At 36.6% G+C, this 20,417-nt stretch overlaps 1 protein-coding gene across 1 annotated transcript in view; it reads left to right on the top strand.

The window, feature by feature from the left end:
- The window catches only part of PIGK (phosphatidylinositol glycan anchor biosynthesis, class K), a gene marked incomplete at its 5' end in the record, with an annotated part of 59,571 nt that overhangs the window by 25,807 nt on the left and 13,347 nt on the right, over positions 1-20,417 (top strand). Inside the window, one exon of the mRNA XM_010006724.1 lies at positions 12,725-12,800. Coding sequence (XP_010005026.1) covers positions 12,725-12,800 — 76 coding nt within the window. The remainder of the gene's footprint in view (positions 1-12,724; positions 12,801-20,417) is intronic.

Below are 20,417 nucleotides of genomic sequence, written 5' to 3'. Positions count from 1 at the left end.
GCCTATTTTTTTGCTGATATTACAATAGTGTGTGGGGATCCCACTCATGAATGAGGATCCACTGTAGCTGAGCAATGAACATATATATAAACAAGATACACACCAGCCACCATAGTGTTTAATTTGAAAGTACTCTTACAATTTTGGTGATAGGTATGTTGAAGATTCATGAAAACATGGGAGAAAATAAATAGTTTAGAATTCAAGGGTTTTTTTCCACAAAACATTTAAAATATGAAGTTAAAAGGTACAGGACAGAACATAAACCCTTTACTAGCCTTTGTGTATTTGATAATACATAGCATGCAAAATTTTGTGGAAAGAAATCTTTTGGCTGTTGCATGTCTTTCTGCTTCCTTGGCTTTGTTGTTTGTTTTTTTTTTCTTGAGCGTATTTCTTTGCAATTGGAGTTCCATTATTTCTGTAACTGCTAGTTATCCATATGCAGGTGGTGAAAGAGAAATCTGGCCTCATTATTGGTACTAAATGAACCAAGCAACTTAATTCTTGCCTTAGTTTCATAGTTGCCTTTTATTTATATGTGTATACAAACACAGACGCATACATATATTAATATATACGAATGTGAAGGACCTCAGCAGCATTGCAGATCTTGTTCTTTTATGTAAGGTGTATTGAGAGCCTGAAGTTCTAAAAGCTGAGTGACAGATTGGCATAGTGATGTTTTTGCTTTACACAGTGTCTTGCTGGTAGTGTCTGTTGATTATGTATACTAAACACTCAGATTTACTGATACAATGTTTTGTAGATTGTAAACATTTGCAGGAAATTACTTGTAAATAATTGAAGGGAGATAAAGACTGAGATTAGATTAACAGTATTAGGACTTCAATCTTAGTTAAAATTGCAAATAATTTTTATATAAACACTTATATTTGTTTAAAAAACAAACACAAAGAATCCTCTGACAAAAGAGTGAAGTGGATGTTTTTTTTCTGGTTTTGGTGGGGCTTTTTTATTATTATTTTTTATTTTGAAAGTAAAACCAGATTAACGCGTTTAATATATATACTCTACTGCTATAAGACAGTCTTAGAATGTTGTGGTCAGCTTAAGTTTGAGCATGTTCTGACTGAATACTGAAAGTTTAATTTTAAAAGCTGGAGTCCCGTTTTCAAAAATAACTATTGAATATTAGTCTTCAATACACATTTTCTTACCATAACAATTCTACTTACTTGTAAATTATTTTTACTGTGGGCAAGATGCAACCCATGTAGGTGTTCTTGAAAAATGTACTTCATTTTTTTAAGAACTTAATATTTCACAGAGTAGCTTTTACTTTATAACATTAAAAGAAGATCTTTGATGATCGCTTAAACATTTCTTAGTTCTTAGCATTTACTGTGTTGATTAACATGTTGCAGGATTCATATCAAGATACAACTTCTGTAAAAACGCTTATTCATATTAAATGGTTTTATGTCTTTACTCTTGCAGTAACACAAATAAAACACTGCAGAGAATTTAAGGTAACTGGGAAGGAAGTATGGAGAGGGACATGCCTGTAGCCCTCAGCGGCTTCTGTTCCTGCTTTAGCCTGGTCCCTTGGAGACTGCAGAGAGAAAGGGAGCTGATAGCTTGTGGCACGCTCAGAGCTGCTGCATCTGTCCCTTTCCCAGCAAGAAGAGGGTGAGGTAATCAGAAATCTGGGCTTGGCAGGTGTCTGAGATGCCAGATTTTGTGTCGGGTATTTGGATTAGAAATCATCTTGGAACACAAAAAAATCTGGTTTACCCAGTCTACTGTTTGGCTTTGCAGCCAGGGGTAACTGGTAAATCTAGGCGTTGTTGTACAGGTATAGCTGGCAAATGCTCCATGTACTACAGCATTGAATTGAGTGGAAGGAGATAGTGTCCTTCTCTCTGTCCCACAGACCTTGTGGCTTGTCTGGATCAGCAGGGGAATTCCCAAGTTTGTATGCCTGCTGGGAGCTTGGGAAGTAGTGTGCCATGTACTTGACCCAGGAAAAGTATGACTTGCTGCCACTGCTTCTGTTCCAGGGAGTGGACCACTAAAATCAGTTGGGCTTAAAGGCTGTAAAGTTTATAGAGTCACTTAGAGTAGTCTGGCTAATATTCATTGGTTTGTGGTGGACAGGAAGTGTGTCCTTTCTAGTCCTAATACTATGAAATGAGGACCATAAAATCCAATATGAAGAAAAAGAGTGACTGCTTTACAGGGTCAAATATGAATAGATTCATTGTTCAACATAAGCAGACTCAGTAAGCTGCAGTACCTTGGCCTCAGAGAATATACACATTTATATTTGAACTTGAGGTTTCATCTGCTGTTAACAAGAACAAACAAAACCAGAATCCAGAAATAAAAAAGGATGAGTAATCTATAAATCACAGAAAATCACAGATCAGAAGACTGATGAAAAGCTTAAGAGCTACACACATTCTGTGCAGCTTTCTGTGAAGAAAAGCCCTCCTACTGTACTTAGCAATCTAATATTACATAGGTACCTGTGTTGATACGAGATCTGAAACATTTACTGCTAGATGATTGGAGTGCTACTCAGTACTGTTGGCCATGGCTGATATGAACCACCCTTAGGACTCTTGGAGTTGGCTACAGAGAGGGATGATACTGATGAAAGACGTGAAAGCAGTTGGTTAAATTTTGAGGTATAGTGTTTTGCTGTCCTTGGTGTGTCTTAGGTGTCTGCTTTAAGGGAGTGTGTTGCTGATTGTGTTGTATCTGAAAAGATCAAATGCAACATCTAGTGTTCAAGGGAGACTTGGTTGTACAGTAAACTGTTTCTAAAAAGCCCAGTATGTTAATGTTTATGATTAATTTTCTGATTGCCCAGTATATAGTAGTTTCTTTCAAGAAAACCTGATACCAATATATGCTCTTTTATACACCTGTAGGAAGAAGTTCAATTGGTGTCTTTTCTTGTTATTTCATATTAATAGGGGCTAGAAGCTGAATGGCTGATTAGCAGCTCTGCTGTAAAGGATCTGGAGGAGGTGGTGGTGGACACCAGGTTGGATAAGAACCAACAGAGCACTGTCATCCTGAGTAATGCAAGCTGCCTACTGAGCTGCATGAGGAGGAATGTGCTTAGCAGATTGAGCAGTATTATTATTATTTCTCTTTGATGTTGGTGCAGACCCACCTGCAATACTTTGTCTGGCTTTTGGTCTTCCCTTTCAGTAAAGATACTGAGGCAGTAGAGAGGGGCAGCCAGGATGGTCAGGGCCTGTGAGAAGCGGTTGAAAGATCTGGGTTGCTTAGCCTTCAAAAGATGGGAAATGTAAGAGCAGGCTGCAATTGTTTGAAATGCAGTTGTGGAGATGGTTAAGGTAAATTCTTCTTTTGGTAAGAAGGGCATTGACTGTAGGCTTGGGTGGTTCAGAACGAACATTAGGAAAAATGTTTTTGCAAATGGTGATGTAGTAGTAAAGCATATTGCATACAGAGGTTGTAGTGGTTTTGAAGATTCAGACAAAGCCACGTCTGACCTGATCTAGTGTTGGGAGGTTGAACTGAATGATCTTGGAAAGATCCCTTAGAAACAACATTTTTGTGATTCTGTGTAGTTATCTGCATTGCTGAATTGGAGTAAAGCAGCAAAACAGGAAAGTAGGAAACCTAAAATGGAAGGGGTAAGGTAGAAGGTCTGAGGATGGTGTTGGACAGAGAACAGACGTTGCCACTGCTACTTTGACAGATTCTTGTATTGAACTATGCAGTCTCCTGAGAAACTATAGCTGGATGGTACATTACATGACTCATGAACTGAAAAAATAGTAATATGTACTGTAGGTGTGGAAATATTGGGACTTAAAATGTGTGTATTACAGGGTTTTTAGAAGGTGCTTGTTGAAAAGTGTAACAATATAAACAAAGGCAGATACATTGTTTAATTTGAACATAGCAGGAAGGAGCAGTGGTGTTAAACAAAATGTGAACTTTACTGTAAAGACCAATTGTCCCCATTAAATAATGGAACTGCTATTCTGGCACATTCCCATGACAATTCTTTGTTTAAAGATACATTTCTGCTGATTTTTCTGACTTTCTGTGCACTGGTGGGTGGTGTTAAATTGGTCTACATAAAGATTAGGCACTGATGATAAACTTTGGTTATTTGCTAAAATGAGCAAGCTTGCTTTATCAAGCTGAAAGTATAATTTTAACATGTACTGGCAGTGGTATTTAAACTGCATGTGTGATGTGGTAGCAAGGGAGGCTTGGTCTTTTTTCTTTGAGATTTCTGTGAAATTCAGTCACAAGTTTCCAAGCTAGTAATAGAATGATAATAACCTATGTTTTTAAACTACTCTCTTGAACATTCTCCTGTGCAATTAAGAAGGGCCAGATCCAAGGGAGAAGTTTGCAGCCTCATTTACTAGATACAGCACATTAGCATTTCAAACTGGATGACAGTTTGCTCAGCTAAGTGGGTGAGTTCTGACTGGTTTGGACCACCAGTAAAAGCTCCTCTGATATAGTTGGACTGGTCTGTATAAACATGCACTGAGTTTGGGAAATTTGTTGGAAACACTTGTTCTCTGTTGTTTTTCTACCCCGCCAAAACCCTGCCTGCTGTGAGAATGAATTAACATTAAGCAATGAGTACCTCCTTTTAGCTATGGACTCAAATGGTGATTTTCAGTGATAGAAGAGAGACCTAGCTGGTCTTTTTATCTCCAATTTTTGATTAGCATTTTGTGCTTCAGCAGCACCATCATGTTGAAGTTTAAATTAATTCAAAAGAGATTTTCTAATTTACCTAAAATGTGGAATATTTGAGATAACAAAATGAAGCCCTACAGGTCATGTGTTTTCCTGGAGCAGCAAAGTCAGTTCTGCTTACTTAAGCTAATATTCTTTTAAATTCCTTTCCAGTGTCTTGCCTAAATATAAAAATAGGAGCAGGAAGAACAGACAGTCCCTTAAGTATTTTGACAAAAGTCTTTGGCTGGAGAAGAGCAGACAGCAGAAGAGCCTGTGTTAAAACACAATATAGACTTCTACCTCTTTTTAGGACCTAGGCATAGTTGAGAATATGTGGCTTAACAAAGGTTAATCACCGAAAATTATTTAGATAATAAATCGTGTGTATCATAGAAAGGCAGAGGAAACATTTGTTACAGTCTAGTTTTATCCAGTTTATGAAGCAACAGATTACGTAATATGCAGTGTGTCTGGCAGGCTCTGGGAACACCAGCAGATCTGTTCATGACCAGGTCCAAAATAAACCACTGTGCATTCACTGACTTCAGGTATTTATTTTTTTTTAACTCCGGGAATAAGTCTTTACAACTAGTTTGGGTCAAAATCTTTCATGTTTATTTGAAAAGAAATGAAAATATTACAGAAAGTATTTTGCATTTCTAAATTATAAGATGCTTTGCTGCTTAATTCTACAGGAATATCTGTCTGTAAAGGCAGCACAATGAAGTAAAATATTTTTTTCTTTTCAATTGCAAGCCAGTAGCTTCTTTCTTCAGATAATTATAAATCTGATTGTGTCTAACACTGATTTAGTTTTTCATTGCCTCAAAGATAGTTTTTTGCCTTCAATTTATTTTCTTCCTTCATCTCCATATTGTATTGTTCATTTTTGTGCAAACTTCTCTTTAAACCATCTTTGATAGTTTGCCACCTGCTGCATTAGGTTCTGCAAGCATCATGAAGTGGAGGTCAGAGCATTTGTGCACTAAAGATGCTCGATGTGCTTGACTGTATTTGTGAACTGCCTGAATGTTCCCACTGTAGATAGACATAGCTCCCTCCTCTCCTCATCTTTGAATACACACTAATCACTTACCCATTCACAGACATGATTTTCAGACTCCACAGCAGTGAGCTGCAAAAGATGCACATTAGTGTTCTACTAGCCAGACCTACAAGGTCGCCCAGGGTAAGCTGCCAGCTGTCCAGCTTACCCAAGCTCAGTGCTGTGGTAGTGAATGAATTTTTTTGCATTATTAGGTATATCAGGTTTTTAGAGGGAAACACCCACACTCACCTGAGCAAAGGTTGTGGCACCAAAGCATACACTGAATGAATACTTTCTTAAGTAGTCAAAAGGCTTGTTTAGCCCTTTAACTGAAGGAACTGATGCCATGAAGGTGACAACTTGAGGAAGGTCCCTGGAATGATTATACTCTTGAGTGTTTGCTTCTCTTTGTGGGTATCCATGTGGTAAACATGCTTATAGGCAAATCTTGCATTCCCTTAAAAAGACAAAAGGATTGACTAGCACAGTTATGGGCAAGAGCAGAGTTAACCATGTTCTCATCTTTTCGGTTACTGGCATTTTCCATGTACCTTAGTGTTTCTGTTATTTAAACATACCCTATTCTTAAATATGTGTGAGGTTAGGTTTTAGCAGATAGATCAAGTATCTGGTGTTGATCCAAGGTCTGATTCTTAATCTTCTGTAGTATGGGTATGGTAGATAAATTTCTCAATGGCCAATTTTAAAAACTGTTCACTCAAACCTGACATAGCCCATTTCAGTCTTTCTTTAATAGGAAACCTAATAACTTTTTTCTGATGTGGTGCATAAAGCTGTGGCATTTTGTTTTCTTTTTATTGCCAGATTCAAGCATGTTCGTGTATTTACAGTCAGTAAAGCTATCAGTACTATATAGGTTTAGATTAATAATTTCAGCCTTGCAGTCTGGGGTGTCTTATTTAGGCCACTGCTGTGTTACTGACTGATCAGTTGCAGTATTTCTGCTTTCAAGTCACTTCTAGAAGAGGGACAATCTTTTCCAGTGTTTTCATTCATTGTTCAGAAGTTACCTGTCAAACAAACCAGGCTGCACTTCAGGAGCAGAGCAACTCTTGTAGATCTACAGCAAATAAAGAAGAAGATCCCCAAACCCCTTTTTCAATAGTGCATTTTTGTCTCTGATACCCTCTTCTTTACCCTGTTCACACTCTGATTTTGTGTAGTTTCCAAGAGAGGTGGTTATATATTAGGACTTAACATCAAGGAACAGTATTTTCAAAGAGGTACAAAATTCCCTATGCATGAAAGCTGTCCAAACCATCACATCTGGAGATTGTATAGGAAAGAGGAAATATTTACTTTAGTCCTATTGCCTCATGTAATTACTGAATGTTTGTATTTGCCAGAGAGCCGGGTTTTATAGCTTGCCCTGTTATCTAGACTTTTTCTTCTCTCTTGAAGCATCTTAACAGCCCATTTCTGCCACAAGCAAACCAGTTTGTGTTCACATGCTGCTCTTTTTGCCCCGTATTTTTGTCATACTTGCATGAGATAAAATATATCTCTGCCTTAAAGCCACTGTAGCTATTCTGTGTATTAGACCGTAGGCTGGCTTAGTACCTGTGGCAAAATGTGCTACCTCTTGATGCTAGGGATTCATTTTTCGGTAGCACACATTCTTTCTCAGGATTTTTCTCATAAGACCGAGCATGCAAATATAAATAAATCAGATTTTCCACTAAGTATCTTGACACATTTTACTGGATTTAGATTCACTTCCCATAGTTTGTTTCATGCTTACTTTCCTTCATCTAGAAGCAGTCGCAGTGGCAGTATAAAAATAACTTTTTATATTGAATTTTTCAAGATCCTCCTCTTATGCTATCTCTTCCTGCTTCCTACTTCTTTTCTGATTTTATGTTTCTTTCTAGTCTTCTCCCTGAAAATCAAGATCTTCTTATGCTTTGCATTACCAGCTGTCAGGCATGGTGCCGTATATGCTGATACGCCACTGTGGTAGCTTGTTTTGGCACTGTTGGCAGCCCTCTGCTGTTGTGCTCAATTGAGATGGAAAGGACTATTTCTTACTGAAAAATTAATTCGTGAACAATGACTTTTGTTTTTTGTAATAGAATTGTTTTGAAAGAAATTAAGCATGCAGGGAAATTTGTATTACAGCAAATTAGTCCTTCATTTTATAAAGGTTGAAGTGTCAAATATATGTTAACTAAACAGTGAGGCCAACTAATTTTCTGAAATTACAGCCTCAAATTGCCACACATGACTTGAGCACAAATTTTATCAACTGAGGTTTTTTTGGTTTTTTCCTGATATAACTAGTTTTGAGCAAAAGTGAATGCCATCCCAGGCATCTGGAAGTTACCTCTGGAAGAAGAGTAGTTTCCAGTTTAGTAGCATCCCTCTGTGAGACAGAAGGGCAAGGTGAGGAGCATTGTAATGGAGATGATCTTTCTCTTGACCTGTTTGTACTCTTCATCCACCCTGCAAAAGCAGAGGAAGTAGAACATCCTCTTCTGTGTTGACCTTTTTCTCCTCTCTAGTCATGACCTCCCTATCACACTTTTTAGAAGAGGATTGCCTTTTACAGGTAATTCTACCAGTCTAGGAGGCCCAGTATTAGTGAGCTACTAATCTTACAGCTAATGCAAAATGAAGTAGCAGCTTTGCAGCAAGTTTCAATTTCCTTGGTACTAAGTGCCCTGGTTGTGGCTTTTCTTTCCACTTGCAAAACTGACCAAGCTAACCAATGTCATTTTCTTAATGACAGAATACAAGTCTGCTTCCAAGCTTGTAAATGAGACAGCCTGATGTTCTGTCTTGCAGCCAGATGTGATGTTTAATTGTTAGCACAGTCCCTGATACTATTTTGGCTTATGCCGGCTAGTGCTCTCCTGGACAGTGTTTGCATGAGGCATAACACTTGCTTGGAGTAGCCAGATGCAGCCCCCCCCCACCCCCCCCCTTTTCAGAGAGAATTCAGCCAGTTTGAGCTACATCATGTTGCCTCATCTTACTGATAGTGAGCTCTCTCTGTTCTTAGTTAAAAGACTCTTTAAAATACAGCCACTGTGTCCACTTGTAGGGGATTTTAGGCTCCAGTAACTGTTTCTAGCATTTTTTCAGGTCAGAGAAGTTTTGACTTTACCCCTGTTCTTGGAGCTTTTATGATGGATGCTGTTTCATAGAAGCCTTTTGTGTGCAGTGTTTCATCCTCTGTGCTGCTTGTAGGGTAGCAGTTTCTTGTTTCATCAGCCAGTTTTCCCCTTTGTTAGAATGACTGCACAACAGGTAGGATAAAAGAAGCAAAAAAGAAATTTAGAGGAAGTTGCCCTATACCTGTTATACAAATGTTTAGACGAGTAAACTGGTGCTTGCTCTGAAAAATGAAGCCTTCATTCTAATAAAAATACGTTCAAAGGGGTTTATATTGTTTCTATCTGTTAAAATGAGTGCTGAAGGTGGTACTGTTAACTGACATAGTTACACTGTTAGAACTTTGCGTGCCAGACATTTTGAAGCACTTTGGAGCATTTTCCAAGCTGACTGACACCTGGAAGGTACCTCTGTTATAAGGTTTAATTTCTGTCAGAGATATTATCATTTGCTAGGAAAATAAGAAAGCTAAATCAAGAAAAAAATATGCGTGTTTTTTTTCCTCACAAAAATTAAATTTTTATTTGCTTAAAATACAATACGACTCTTAGCAGTAATTCCCTTTTTTTGACTAAAATGAATGTCACTGGTCTTAGATGCTTTTAATTTTCCATCATGTAAATAGCTATTAGTAGGGAATATAATAACAGTTCTGATCTGATTCTTGGTCAGAACTGTGAGTCAAAGCAGATGAGAATAAGCTGAGAAAAATATATGTTGAAATATTCTGATAGTTGATCAAAGAAGAGAAAAGAGCTGGGAACAAAGTGTTCAGGAAAACCTTTGTGAGGCTGTATATAAGCATATGAATTTAGAAAAAAAAAAATCACAGTCAGTAAGAACTTGCTGATGTTTTAAGTTGGCTTGATAATCTGCATATCCTTCCCACAGTTAATTTTTGTTAGATGGATCTGAGCGTATGGCACTAGGAGGAGGTGGTATGTTCTTCCCCTTGACAAAATGCCATGCAGTGGCTTCAGATGATAGCACTGCAGTAATGATAATAATGAAGACTATTATTGTCAAATTGCAAAGGTCATTTACTGTGAGTTATTCTTGCACTTTATTTAGTAGCCTTACATGCCCAAATTTTAGAAATATACTGCTTTGTCATACCTGCTAGCTCAAGTTAATGACTCACTCCAGGTAGAGGATATAGTTGGCCAATATTTCATACAGCTTTTTTGTCACAAGTTTTGAGCTTCCATGCTTTAATTCATGCTGTTTAATATGAAAGATAGACATACTTGCTTATCCTGCAGGAGAAAAGAAGCAAAATACTCTTTTGTAGACTTGACAGTGGGTACATCACTGAATACATATACAAGAAGTTGATGGCATTTAAGCAAAACATTTTGAGAGAGCCATTCTGAACTTGTCTTCCAAAATCTCTGTGTGCATGCATGTGTACATATTATAGTGTGGGTATGTTTATTTAGACACATGTATGTATATAGATTAAAAAATGCACCAATCTAATCTGTATCTTGTAATTTTATATATTGTGTAGTGTAGTTGAATTTATTTTTTTTCAGAAAATGAATTAGAAAAAAATGAAACAGTCTGTCTTGATGTTGAAAAACTATCAACCTAATTTCGATTTAAATGTAATTACTTTTAAAATACCTGTGTATATTATTCTCACATCCCTGTTTTTTAAGTATAGCTTCCTAGGGCTCAAAATTAGCTTGATAATTTTTCTTTATCCTTTTTAATCCTTTGACATTTTAAGAAAGATCTTTTTTTCTGCAGTTGACAGGGAGGGTGTTTGACTATGCAAGGGAATGCTGGCTCTGTCTAGACAGAAAACATTGCCAAATGTACAAAGTCCTTGATAGAACAGACAAGCTTTTTTTTTCTTGCCTTTTGTTTTGTTTTAATAGTAATTGTAGCTGTTACTTGGAGTTTGAAGTATTTAATTTTGGGATTTGAGATACTGGGGTATTTTTTTCCTGATTTCTAGTGTCCTGTAAAGACTGTGGAGATAAGTGTTCAAGCTATGGTTCAAGATGTTGATGAGTCTTTTGTTCTGAATACAGTGGTTTAATATCTAGAACTGTGGCTAAGAAATGTGTTTATGTAGTTGGTATCCATAAATCAAAGTGCTGTGTCAGCAAATGGGCTCCCAATAGACTAGAATCATCTCATATTCATGCTGACTGGGTAGCTAAATAGTGGTATGTTTGTCAGTCAGGGTCCTGCAAATGGTAGGAAGTAGAAAGTAAATGAGTGGGTGGAAAGGTTCCTTCTGCACACTGCAGTGTAGCTGTGAAGCCCACTCTAAATTCTGATGGTTGTGTTGGACTATAACAGCAGTATATTTCATGATTTTAGTACAAATAATTTATTGCCATAATAGTCCAAAAACTCTTTAAGAACCATAAAAGTAAATGAGCTCTTTTAGTAGACCAGCTTCAGCAGCTCAGAGCTGGCTTACATAATTTTTCTTAAGCACATTAAACAGTTTTAAACAAGCTGTCACTATGATCTTTGAAGTATTGCCACGTTTTTTTCGTTCTCTGGTAAATTTGTTCTTCAGTAAAGAATTCTATACTTCCTCATACTCTGTTCGTAACAAATTTCTGTATTTTCAGGCTCTTATTTGGAGCTTAAAGCAGTTGAAACCACAGTAGAAATTCAGAAATGGAAGAGAGGAGAGGTGTTTTTTTATTGTCCTCTCCTTTACCTGCAGCCTGTTGACTGCCAGTGCAGAGTCCAAGGCTGTAGTTTCTGGCTCTGCCTAGCAGGCAGTCTGCAGGTACATTGACCCAGCAAGCATGTATCATTTTTTACTAGAATGGGTACAAGGTAGTAATTTCAACCCGGAGAATAATGTCTTTGCCATGGTTTTTGTCTGAAAGTAATTCTGCTTTAACTTTACAGAAAGGCCTTGTTTTCATGGGGATCTTTCCCCCCTCCCCTTAATTTCCTGTCATATTACTCAAATTGCTATATTCAGAACTCTTGAGAAAGATTGAGGAATGACTGACGAAAACCTTTAATGGTACTTTGAAAATGTACCACATACTGTGCAGCTCCAGTAGAAGAATGCGGTATGGTTGAAAGGTTTAAGACGTGTTTGTATTAATTTACTATCAATTAAATACTCTTTTAAGAGACTGCTTATGGATTTTGAATTTTCAGGTGTAGCTACAGTTTATTTGAAGCTTAAAGGGATATGATGCATTATCTTTGTGAAGTATTCTATGCTTTTTGTTCACACTAGTTCTTTGGCTTATTTAGAATCAATAGTACACACTGCTGTGCTGGCAAATGCACAAATGTTTGTGGTGTTGAACTTCTACCACAGCTGAAGACTGATGTGCACCTGCAGCACAAATGGGAAATGATCCCATGGGATCCCAATGGGAAATGGGGTGAATAATCCCTCTTGCGTTTTGAGATGGTCATATTTTAATTATGTTGGTAGGATTGAGTGAAGAAGCTTGTGCTGAATCTGCTCTGTAAACACGTAAGACCTCTCTCCTGTGGGGATTTAAATCCAGCTTTCACCAGAATTTTGTTAGTCTGAAACTAAATTTAAAGGTTTTCTTAGGTTTCTGCTGCTAAGTTTGTGTTTTGTGTGCTTTGGTCAGGGAGAAAATCCACAATGTTACACACATTTCTGTTTACTATAATTCTATTATTTAACTCAGCTTTGTAAGAAATATATTTAGTTAAGGTCTCAAAATAAATGTTTTATTTAGTTTAAGCAAAATAATCTCCCAGATACCATACATTTAAAAGTAATAGACTTGAAACTCTTAAATTTCAATAGTTTAACTTCATAAACATCGTATAACTTTGATAAATGTTACTTCTTCCCAGGCTTCCAAAGGACGAGTTGGCAACAGAACCACTGAAATATGCTGAACAACTTCCTGTAGCTCAGATAATACACCAGGTATGTCTTTCTGTTTTCTGGAATTTCTCTGAGAGTAAACAATGTCTGTAATAAAACCTACTTTTCTAGCTCTTACAGAATCAATGTTCTCATCTGGAAGTATGTGAAAACAGCATACTCTTGTTCAGATAACAACTGTTTAATTACAAAAGTCTTACTCTGAACATGGCAATGAAAAGGTGCTTTTTGTATGACACAGCTGACACTCCAGAGTTTGCTTTTAAAATTCTTGTGTGTCTACTGAAATAAAAGGGAAAAATATTCATTTCTTCAAATTTGCACATTGACATAAATTGCATTCCCTTCCTGAAAAATAAGCCAAAGTATGGAATTGTTATTGTGGAATAATTGTCATTATGAGAAGGAAGGTCTTTTCTCTGCAGAAGATTCTATACTCCCTTCTTGCTCTTTTTTCAAAGTTCAAGGTGTGATTCTCAATCCATTCTGCTGGTTGATGCCCTGCCTGCATTCCCATGCCTTCTCATTCTTTGCTGGTAGCCACAGCTACCAAAAACACTCATGGCCAAACTTCGTAGATGTGTATCCTGCTTCAGGGACGGAACTATAGTTTTCCAAAGTCAGGACTGAATTGGGTCGGATTAGTGTTTTCCTAATGGTACCTTGGAAGTATGGAATCTTTCAGGGAATAAGGTGTACTCTGAAAATTTGACCTGAAAATAGAGGAAGATAATGACATGTTCATCATAGGAGACAAAATGGTACAGTCCACTTACTGCCTTGAGACAAGGAAAATTTCCCCTGAAAACTGGGACTTGTTGTTGGTCAGGGTAGAAATAGCCAGATAGACAATGTGAGATAAAGTTGTGATTTCAGACTTGAGCTGCTTTTGAACACTTGAAACATCTTCAGGAACAAATAAAAGTCCACCATCTGTCAAAGTTGCTTACAAAATCCTATTAGTATTAATTATTATTATAGATCTTTCTGAATAGCTTTGTCAGTCAGTGTTTTTAAGCAGCTGAGTTGCACACTGCAGGCAGTGTTTGTTTCACTTTAAAGGAAACAAGCTTTACTATAAAAACCTCGAAGTGTACAGTTCTTTTCTGTGAGATGTAAACATAAGGGATTTTAAAACTTTTGGCTGAAATCTGTGCCTCTGGGAAGAATCTCTGATGTGTTCAGAGCATGGAAGATTGGAAATCAGGACCAGTTTGTATGTCAGGAACTCCCTGGTGTTGTCAGAGCTTCAAATGACCCAACAGCCTGCAAATGTCACATTTAAAATTCTGTCTTCATGCCTGACTCTCAGCATAAATGAATTAAACAGCAGAGCAGGCAGCCAGTCAATATGCTCTTAACAGTGAGAGTGAGCAATGAAACAGTTTGGGGGTTGTTTGGAATCAGTAAATAGAAACTGCACAGAATGGCTCACCTAGAGGAAAATCTCAAATAGGAAACAGAATTAACCTTTAAGATGGTTGACCAGACAAAATGTCATAGTAATATTTTTACAACATTAGGTGGGTAATAACCACAGAGGGTTCATCTGGCTACTGTGTGTTACGCTGCAACAGAATATTGGAAATGTGGAAAGGCAAAAATCTGTTTTTTACGTACCCTTATCAGTTTGCTAAAACAAATTTACCCGTTATGGAGCTGTGGTCCACACAAGGCAGCAGAACAGACCCAACAGAACTGCAAATGTCTTTCATGTAGATAAACAGAATAAAATGACCATTGTTTAGCTATCGTGTCAGGGTGTCACAAAAACCATGCCCTGGTTTTGTATGATTGTGATGCCCTTTTTGAGCCTCTAGCAGCTGTGATCAGCTCTAATTGTATTCTGCACCAGTAGGCTTGTGAGTTATTACTGCAAAGATAATAATGTATAATTTCTGAAGCACCTCTTCCAACTGGGACATGTAGTGGAAGGACCATTTTAAGTTTATATGAACAAGAGTTTTTTACTTTAAGAAAAAAGGAATTACAAGAAATGAAAAATAACATCAGTAAGAACAGCAAATAGTATTTGTGGTGTTCTTATGCTTTATCCAAATGGGTAATCACTGTGTTTTGTATGGGCCATTGTTGTTTTTATATCACATGTAAGATTTCTCTCATGTTAACCCATTTTCCTTACCTTAAAGTAGAAATAATGGTATCAGTAATGTATATTTATAGGATAAATATATGTTAAAACTTCACAATGGTAGACAGTGCAATTGGCATAATGCCAAAGTACATTTAAATTATAGTTAGTAGCAGTCATGGCCACTAGTTCTATCCAGATTTAACTGTAAATAGATTATTCTGAATGGTGCTAAAAGTCTACATCTTTTTCTTTGGCATTTACATATGATTTCTAACATTCTCTTTAGTACTTTTTTTCTGGTATATTAAAATCTGTTATATTATTGAACAGAAATTACACTTGGATTTCTAATCTGATTATTCCACAAGAAAATCATAGACTTGGTAAACTATTTAATGAAGGACATCCAGAATCTGATTTTGGGATTGATCTTAAACTTCATGGCACTAGTAGTGATTTATTATTATAGCAGTAAAAAAACCAAACAAATGCAAAAACCTAAGAACATCCTTATAAAGTTCCCAGTTTCAATTCATTAGACCATGGTTAATTAAAACGACAGATGTGAAGGAATGAAAATAAATAGCAGAATGAAATCAAATGCATTTAAGCCATTATTTTTTAGACAGGAGCCAGAAGACATTTGTAAATAAGATCACTTTCTCCATTTTCAAAAATAAAAAGGAAAAGCTCAAGCTTTAACTGAATTAAACTCCCCATAGTACTTGGTAAAGGAATGCAGTCATTAATATAAACTTCTAAAATAGCAAAAGTGAAGCTTTCAGAAGAATACCCACATAAGACAGACTTTTAAATGAGGTTCTTTGTGTACAGCCACACATACAATGCTGCTACTTAGAATTAGTTCGTGAATGCTGAGGCCATAAAAAAAAAAAAGGAGAGAGTACTTTAACTCTGCACTTTTCTTTAGTTGAAACAGATCTGGTGAAAGAACAGAAAAAAGTGCCTTTGAGAAAATAGTTTTAATTTATGATAAAGGATATTAATTTCTGTCCTTCCAAGGTATTTTAATGAAAGTATCTAACTTCAGTGCCAGTCCTCATGCTCTGAACGTCACTGTGTGTTAATATATTTTGACCAACTGTAAATGAAGGATTTAGGATATTTAAGAGACTTATATTGTTACAGGTGGCTTAGTGATTGGGGAATGTTTTATTGACGAAAGAAACATTTCAGTAGGTAAATGCCAGACCTCTTGATGTTATTATAATTGAAAACAAAATGAAACAGCAAATTCAGGCCATGATCACCTTGCATACTTATTTTAGTCCATTGTAAAATATTAAGCAGATAAATTAAACTGATGTTAAATCAGGATGGTATTTCAGGAAACCATTTTCCAGCCCGTAGTAGCACTAAGCACAATAAACCTAAAATGTAATGTGACTTACAGTTGCACATTTACTTAAAAATAAAGAGTTCTGGTGTTTTCTCATGTAGGGGAATGCATAGAGGCGTGCTAGATATAATTTCTAATTAAATTATCTTGAGTTTCCTTCTGGAGATATGTGTTAAATTAGTTTGTTTTGTAGCGTTTTTAACCAGTGCATTTCTGTAGCCTCTTTGTTAACGCTTTAGTAGAAAATTAATTCTATAATCTCAGGAGATTAGTGGGAGATCATGCTAACCCTCTTGAGTAAGTATTTCTCTCTGTTCCATATTCCAGCTGAGCAACTCATGTGAGCACCATTAGCTTTGCTGAGTTTAGAGTCAGGGGATGTTAGGGGGTTGCCACATCCAGTGTAGTTTGAGGGAATCAACTGCAGTCCATGATCAGGGAAAATAAATAAGAAATTTAAAAAAGAAGATAGGACAGGGACCTCCAGATTTATGGATGGACAGGCTGAAGGTCATCAAAGATGACTGTAGAGTAGCAGTTCTCTATCAAGCCTCACGCAAAGGTCTTTGCTTCCATAATTTTTGTGCTTCTGTAACAAGTTTGCCTCTCCCAAAGTAAATTTTTTTTGCTTTGAAGATTAGTGTTTATTCATTCTCAGGACCTCATTCTCACATAGTAGAGGAGTGTTAGTTTATTGCATTTGTTGATGTTATTCCTGTTTCACGCTGATTTAATTGAGAGAGGTTTTCTTTAGCAGCATTTGGCAGGAATTGTTGAAACACTATTAAGAAAATAGAACACACCATGTTATATAGATTTTTTTTTGAAGTATTTTTTTATTATCTATAACACAACAATTTTAGCTCTCAGACTTAAATGCTTTCACAGACATTAAATTAAAGTGGTTTTATGTCGCTTACGATCTTCGTGAAATGCTTGAGATTAAAATTAACCCATCACATTCTGATAGTCTGGAAAACACAAATTGAAAATTCAGGACTCACTCAGGTGCCTTGCCTCTCACCTTATAGCTGCCCTGTAGCAGTTATTAAATGTCAGGGGGGGTCTCTTGCACTCAGTCTGTGTCTGGCCTGATGATGGAGTCTTGGTTCGTATTTATGTTTTATAAAAACATTAGTGGTGTTCAAAATTTTGGTCAGGTATACAAGGTTTTTAATAGCACAGTGGTAGCCCAGATTTTTATTTTTGATGCAGACAGTAATTTTAGTTATGGATAATAATAAAAGTCTTAAAATACTTTTATAAGTGATGCTTGCATTTTCCTGTGTCTTTACAGGCTAAGAGGTTCAAAATCAGTTTGTGATACTTAGATGTGTCAAGCTGGATTTGTAAATTTTAAGACAGCTTTATATACATTCTCTGAAAATCCATTCCTGTTATGTTTAAAAATAACTTTAAAGCATAACTTGCTTTTTAAAACTCTGATTGGGGTATTCAGCTACATGTTGTCAGAGGAGAAATACGACCTTTCACCAAAAGGTCCAAAATTTGCTGCATATGTTAGCACAAACACAGTTCTTTTCAGGAATGCTTTTCTTTGTCGGAACGGAATTTTTTCAGGATGACTCAAAATTGAATTTTTCATATCAAAGATTAGAAGATACCCTCACTTTAGAATTCTATTTCATTTCAACAGAATACATTGCATGGCTGCCCACCCACAAGCCTTGTGGTGTATCACCTTGCACCAGGACACCTACCTGGTCAGGTTTTACTTTTGCAGACAATGTTCTTACCTTGCTGCTGCCACAGCTTGTGGCTGCTTTGGAGTTTGTGGAGAACAGCAGCCTGTTTTGGCAGTGTCTGCTCCAACTAGAGGTGAGAAAAGGTTGACCTTTTGCTCAACCAGCCCTTCTACATCTAGGGCATTTGTGGCATGTAGGAGTTAGAAATGAATGTGTTTTACTAAGATATTTTTTGCATTGCTTTTCTGTATTAAACATATGCTTGTGAATTGTGTTACCTAGAAGTAGTTTGCTTGCATTTTATAATTCTAATGGAAGTGGTCTGAAGTGGAATTATGACTGGATGTTATCCAGTAAATAAGAATTTGCTTATTTCCCTAAATTATATACAGGATGTACATTTAATTTATTCACTGTTTAATAAAATAGAGATTACTTAATTTTTTTTTTCTTCCTTTAAATTGAATGCTACCTAGAAGAAAACTCTGCTCAGAAGGAGCAAACCAAACTTTTTGTGAAAAGCCATTACTGCATGGTTTTGCCAGCCACCAAACCATATATGTCATAGAGCAGCAAAGGTGACTCCTGCCAATACTGTGTGCTGCTTAGTGCATGTAGGTGCTTTGAAATTCACTTCTTAGTTTTTCTAATACTAAGGTTGATTAAAAAATTAGTAGCAGAGTCTTGCTGTGTGTATGAGTCATGTAATGTATGCAATGTGCACCTTTAAATCTAGAGAATGAGTGCTTAATTATTTTGATATTACTACTTTCTTTAAATAATAAAGTAAGAATTGAATAGTCCCTTGTTTCTCTGACTCACTCCAAGAAATCACAAAACACATTCTTGAGTTGCTTGTAGCTGGTACACATCTTTTACTGGCAAAACATTAAACTAGAAAGGTTTTAAGGCACTTTTTAAATCTAGAGAGCTACTACAGAGTAAATGATAGTGTTCAGCATCTTCCTATGTAAGCTGGTAGTCCACACCAACATTAAGATTGTCTCCCTTTTTTTCTTATTCAGAAGGAGCATGTTAGCATAACGAAATCTCACAAAGTCATAACATTGCTGAAATAGAGTGTATTTCTGAGTGTAACATAATGTGTTTTTACAATTTAAACTTGTTTTTTCTCATCAGTTTTTTCTAGTCACAAATACAATCATGTGGATTAGTGACTATTTGTTTTTACAGATAAGGCGCAGCTGCTTTTGTTTTGTTAAGTTTTTCATTGGAGCATGAGGGAAAGAAACCCTCTGGAAGCAGAGACCTAGTAAAGCAGTCTCTTCCATCTTCCTGTTAAAGGACTGTTGTGGGTGATCACTCCACACCTATACAGGATCATTATTTTACTGTTTCTTAACCACAGGGAAGGTTCTGCTTCTTTATTCCTTTGTTAAGCTGAAATATTAGATGGAACCTCTTCCCTTAGTCTTCAAGGCACAATAAAGATAAGTATCTTAGAATTATTTTGCTTTCAAATGCTGCCTCCCAAGTCTTAAAAATTTAGAAGTAATTCTGAAGAACTTAATTTCTGTATGGATAGACTACTGAAATATTGATGCATAGGGACCTTTTCTTTTGTCTGCATACAACACTGCTAGGCAGAGCCAGAAGGGAAGCATGACTGGTTGTTGTTGCTGACAGAAAGAGATGTAGTATTAAGTGCTTCCAATTATAGCTGAATAATAGCTGATGGAATAACTAAATTGCATTGAAACATCTTGCATGAGGAACTTGAACAGTCAGTTGTGGGGTTCTTGTTTTTACCTGTTTCTGGCTAGAAATACCATGCTGAACATTTTCTGTAAGCCAAGGAGAGGAAACATTGGCATGGGCTGTTGCAGCTGCCCAGAGACCATGGAGTTGGAGGACAGTAGTGTTTTCTTGTCAAAAATACTGCATACGTGGTCCATCTTCTTCCCTGCTTATGCATTAAAGCATGTAACTTTACCTCCTCCTTTGATTATTTTTTTTTTTTTAATGAGACTGAAGTATATTTTGAAAATTATAAAAGAATATGATCTATTTTGCCTATTAGACAGCTCTGTTAGGAACAGTTAGTTGAGCAGTTATCAAAACGTTCTTTGTGATGTGCATGTACATCATTAGCTTGTCTGGGCTTCTGTAGGATCCAGTGTCTGCTGTCGTGTCTTAGAATGTGAATTTATCACTTATTCACAGAAGTGGCACCCAGCAAGGTGGTGGCAACCCCTAGACCATGCTCTCAAAGATAGTAATCTCTTCAGAGACATGATAGCAGAAATAGACGCAGTTGATGCCAGTGTTTTCAAAGTGATCCTTTGGGGCTGTACAGATCCTGCAGTTTAGAAAAAGAAATACAGTACTGAACAGCTCAGTTATCTGAGTTCATGTCTTTTTTCTCTTTCTCTGACCTATGAAAACTCTTACATGTAAAGGCTGGCATTGGATCTTCATTCTCTTTCGTGCAGCATGGGAGACAAATTTGACAGGCAGCTTGGAGTAATTTAGCTAGG

This window comes from Chaetura pelagica, unplaced genomic scaffold, assembly GCF_000747805.2.
Source record: "Chaetura pelagica isolate M959 unplaced genomic scaffold, ChaPel_1.0 scaffold69, whole genome shotgun sequence".
Lineage (NCBI taxonomy): Eukaryota > Metazoa > Chordata > Aves > Apodiformes > Apodidae > Chaetura > Chaetura pelagica.
This window is presented reverse-complemented; position numbering and strand designations above follow the sequence as displayed.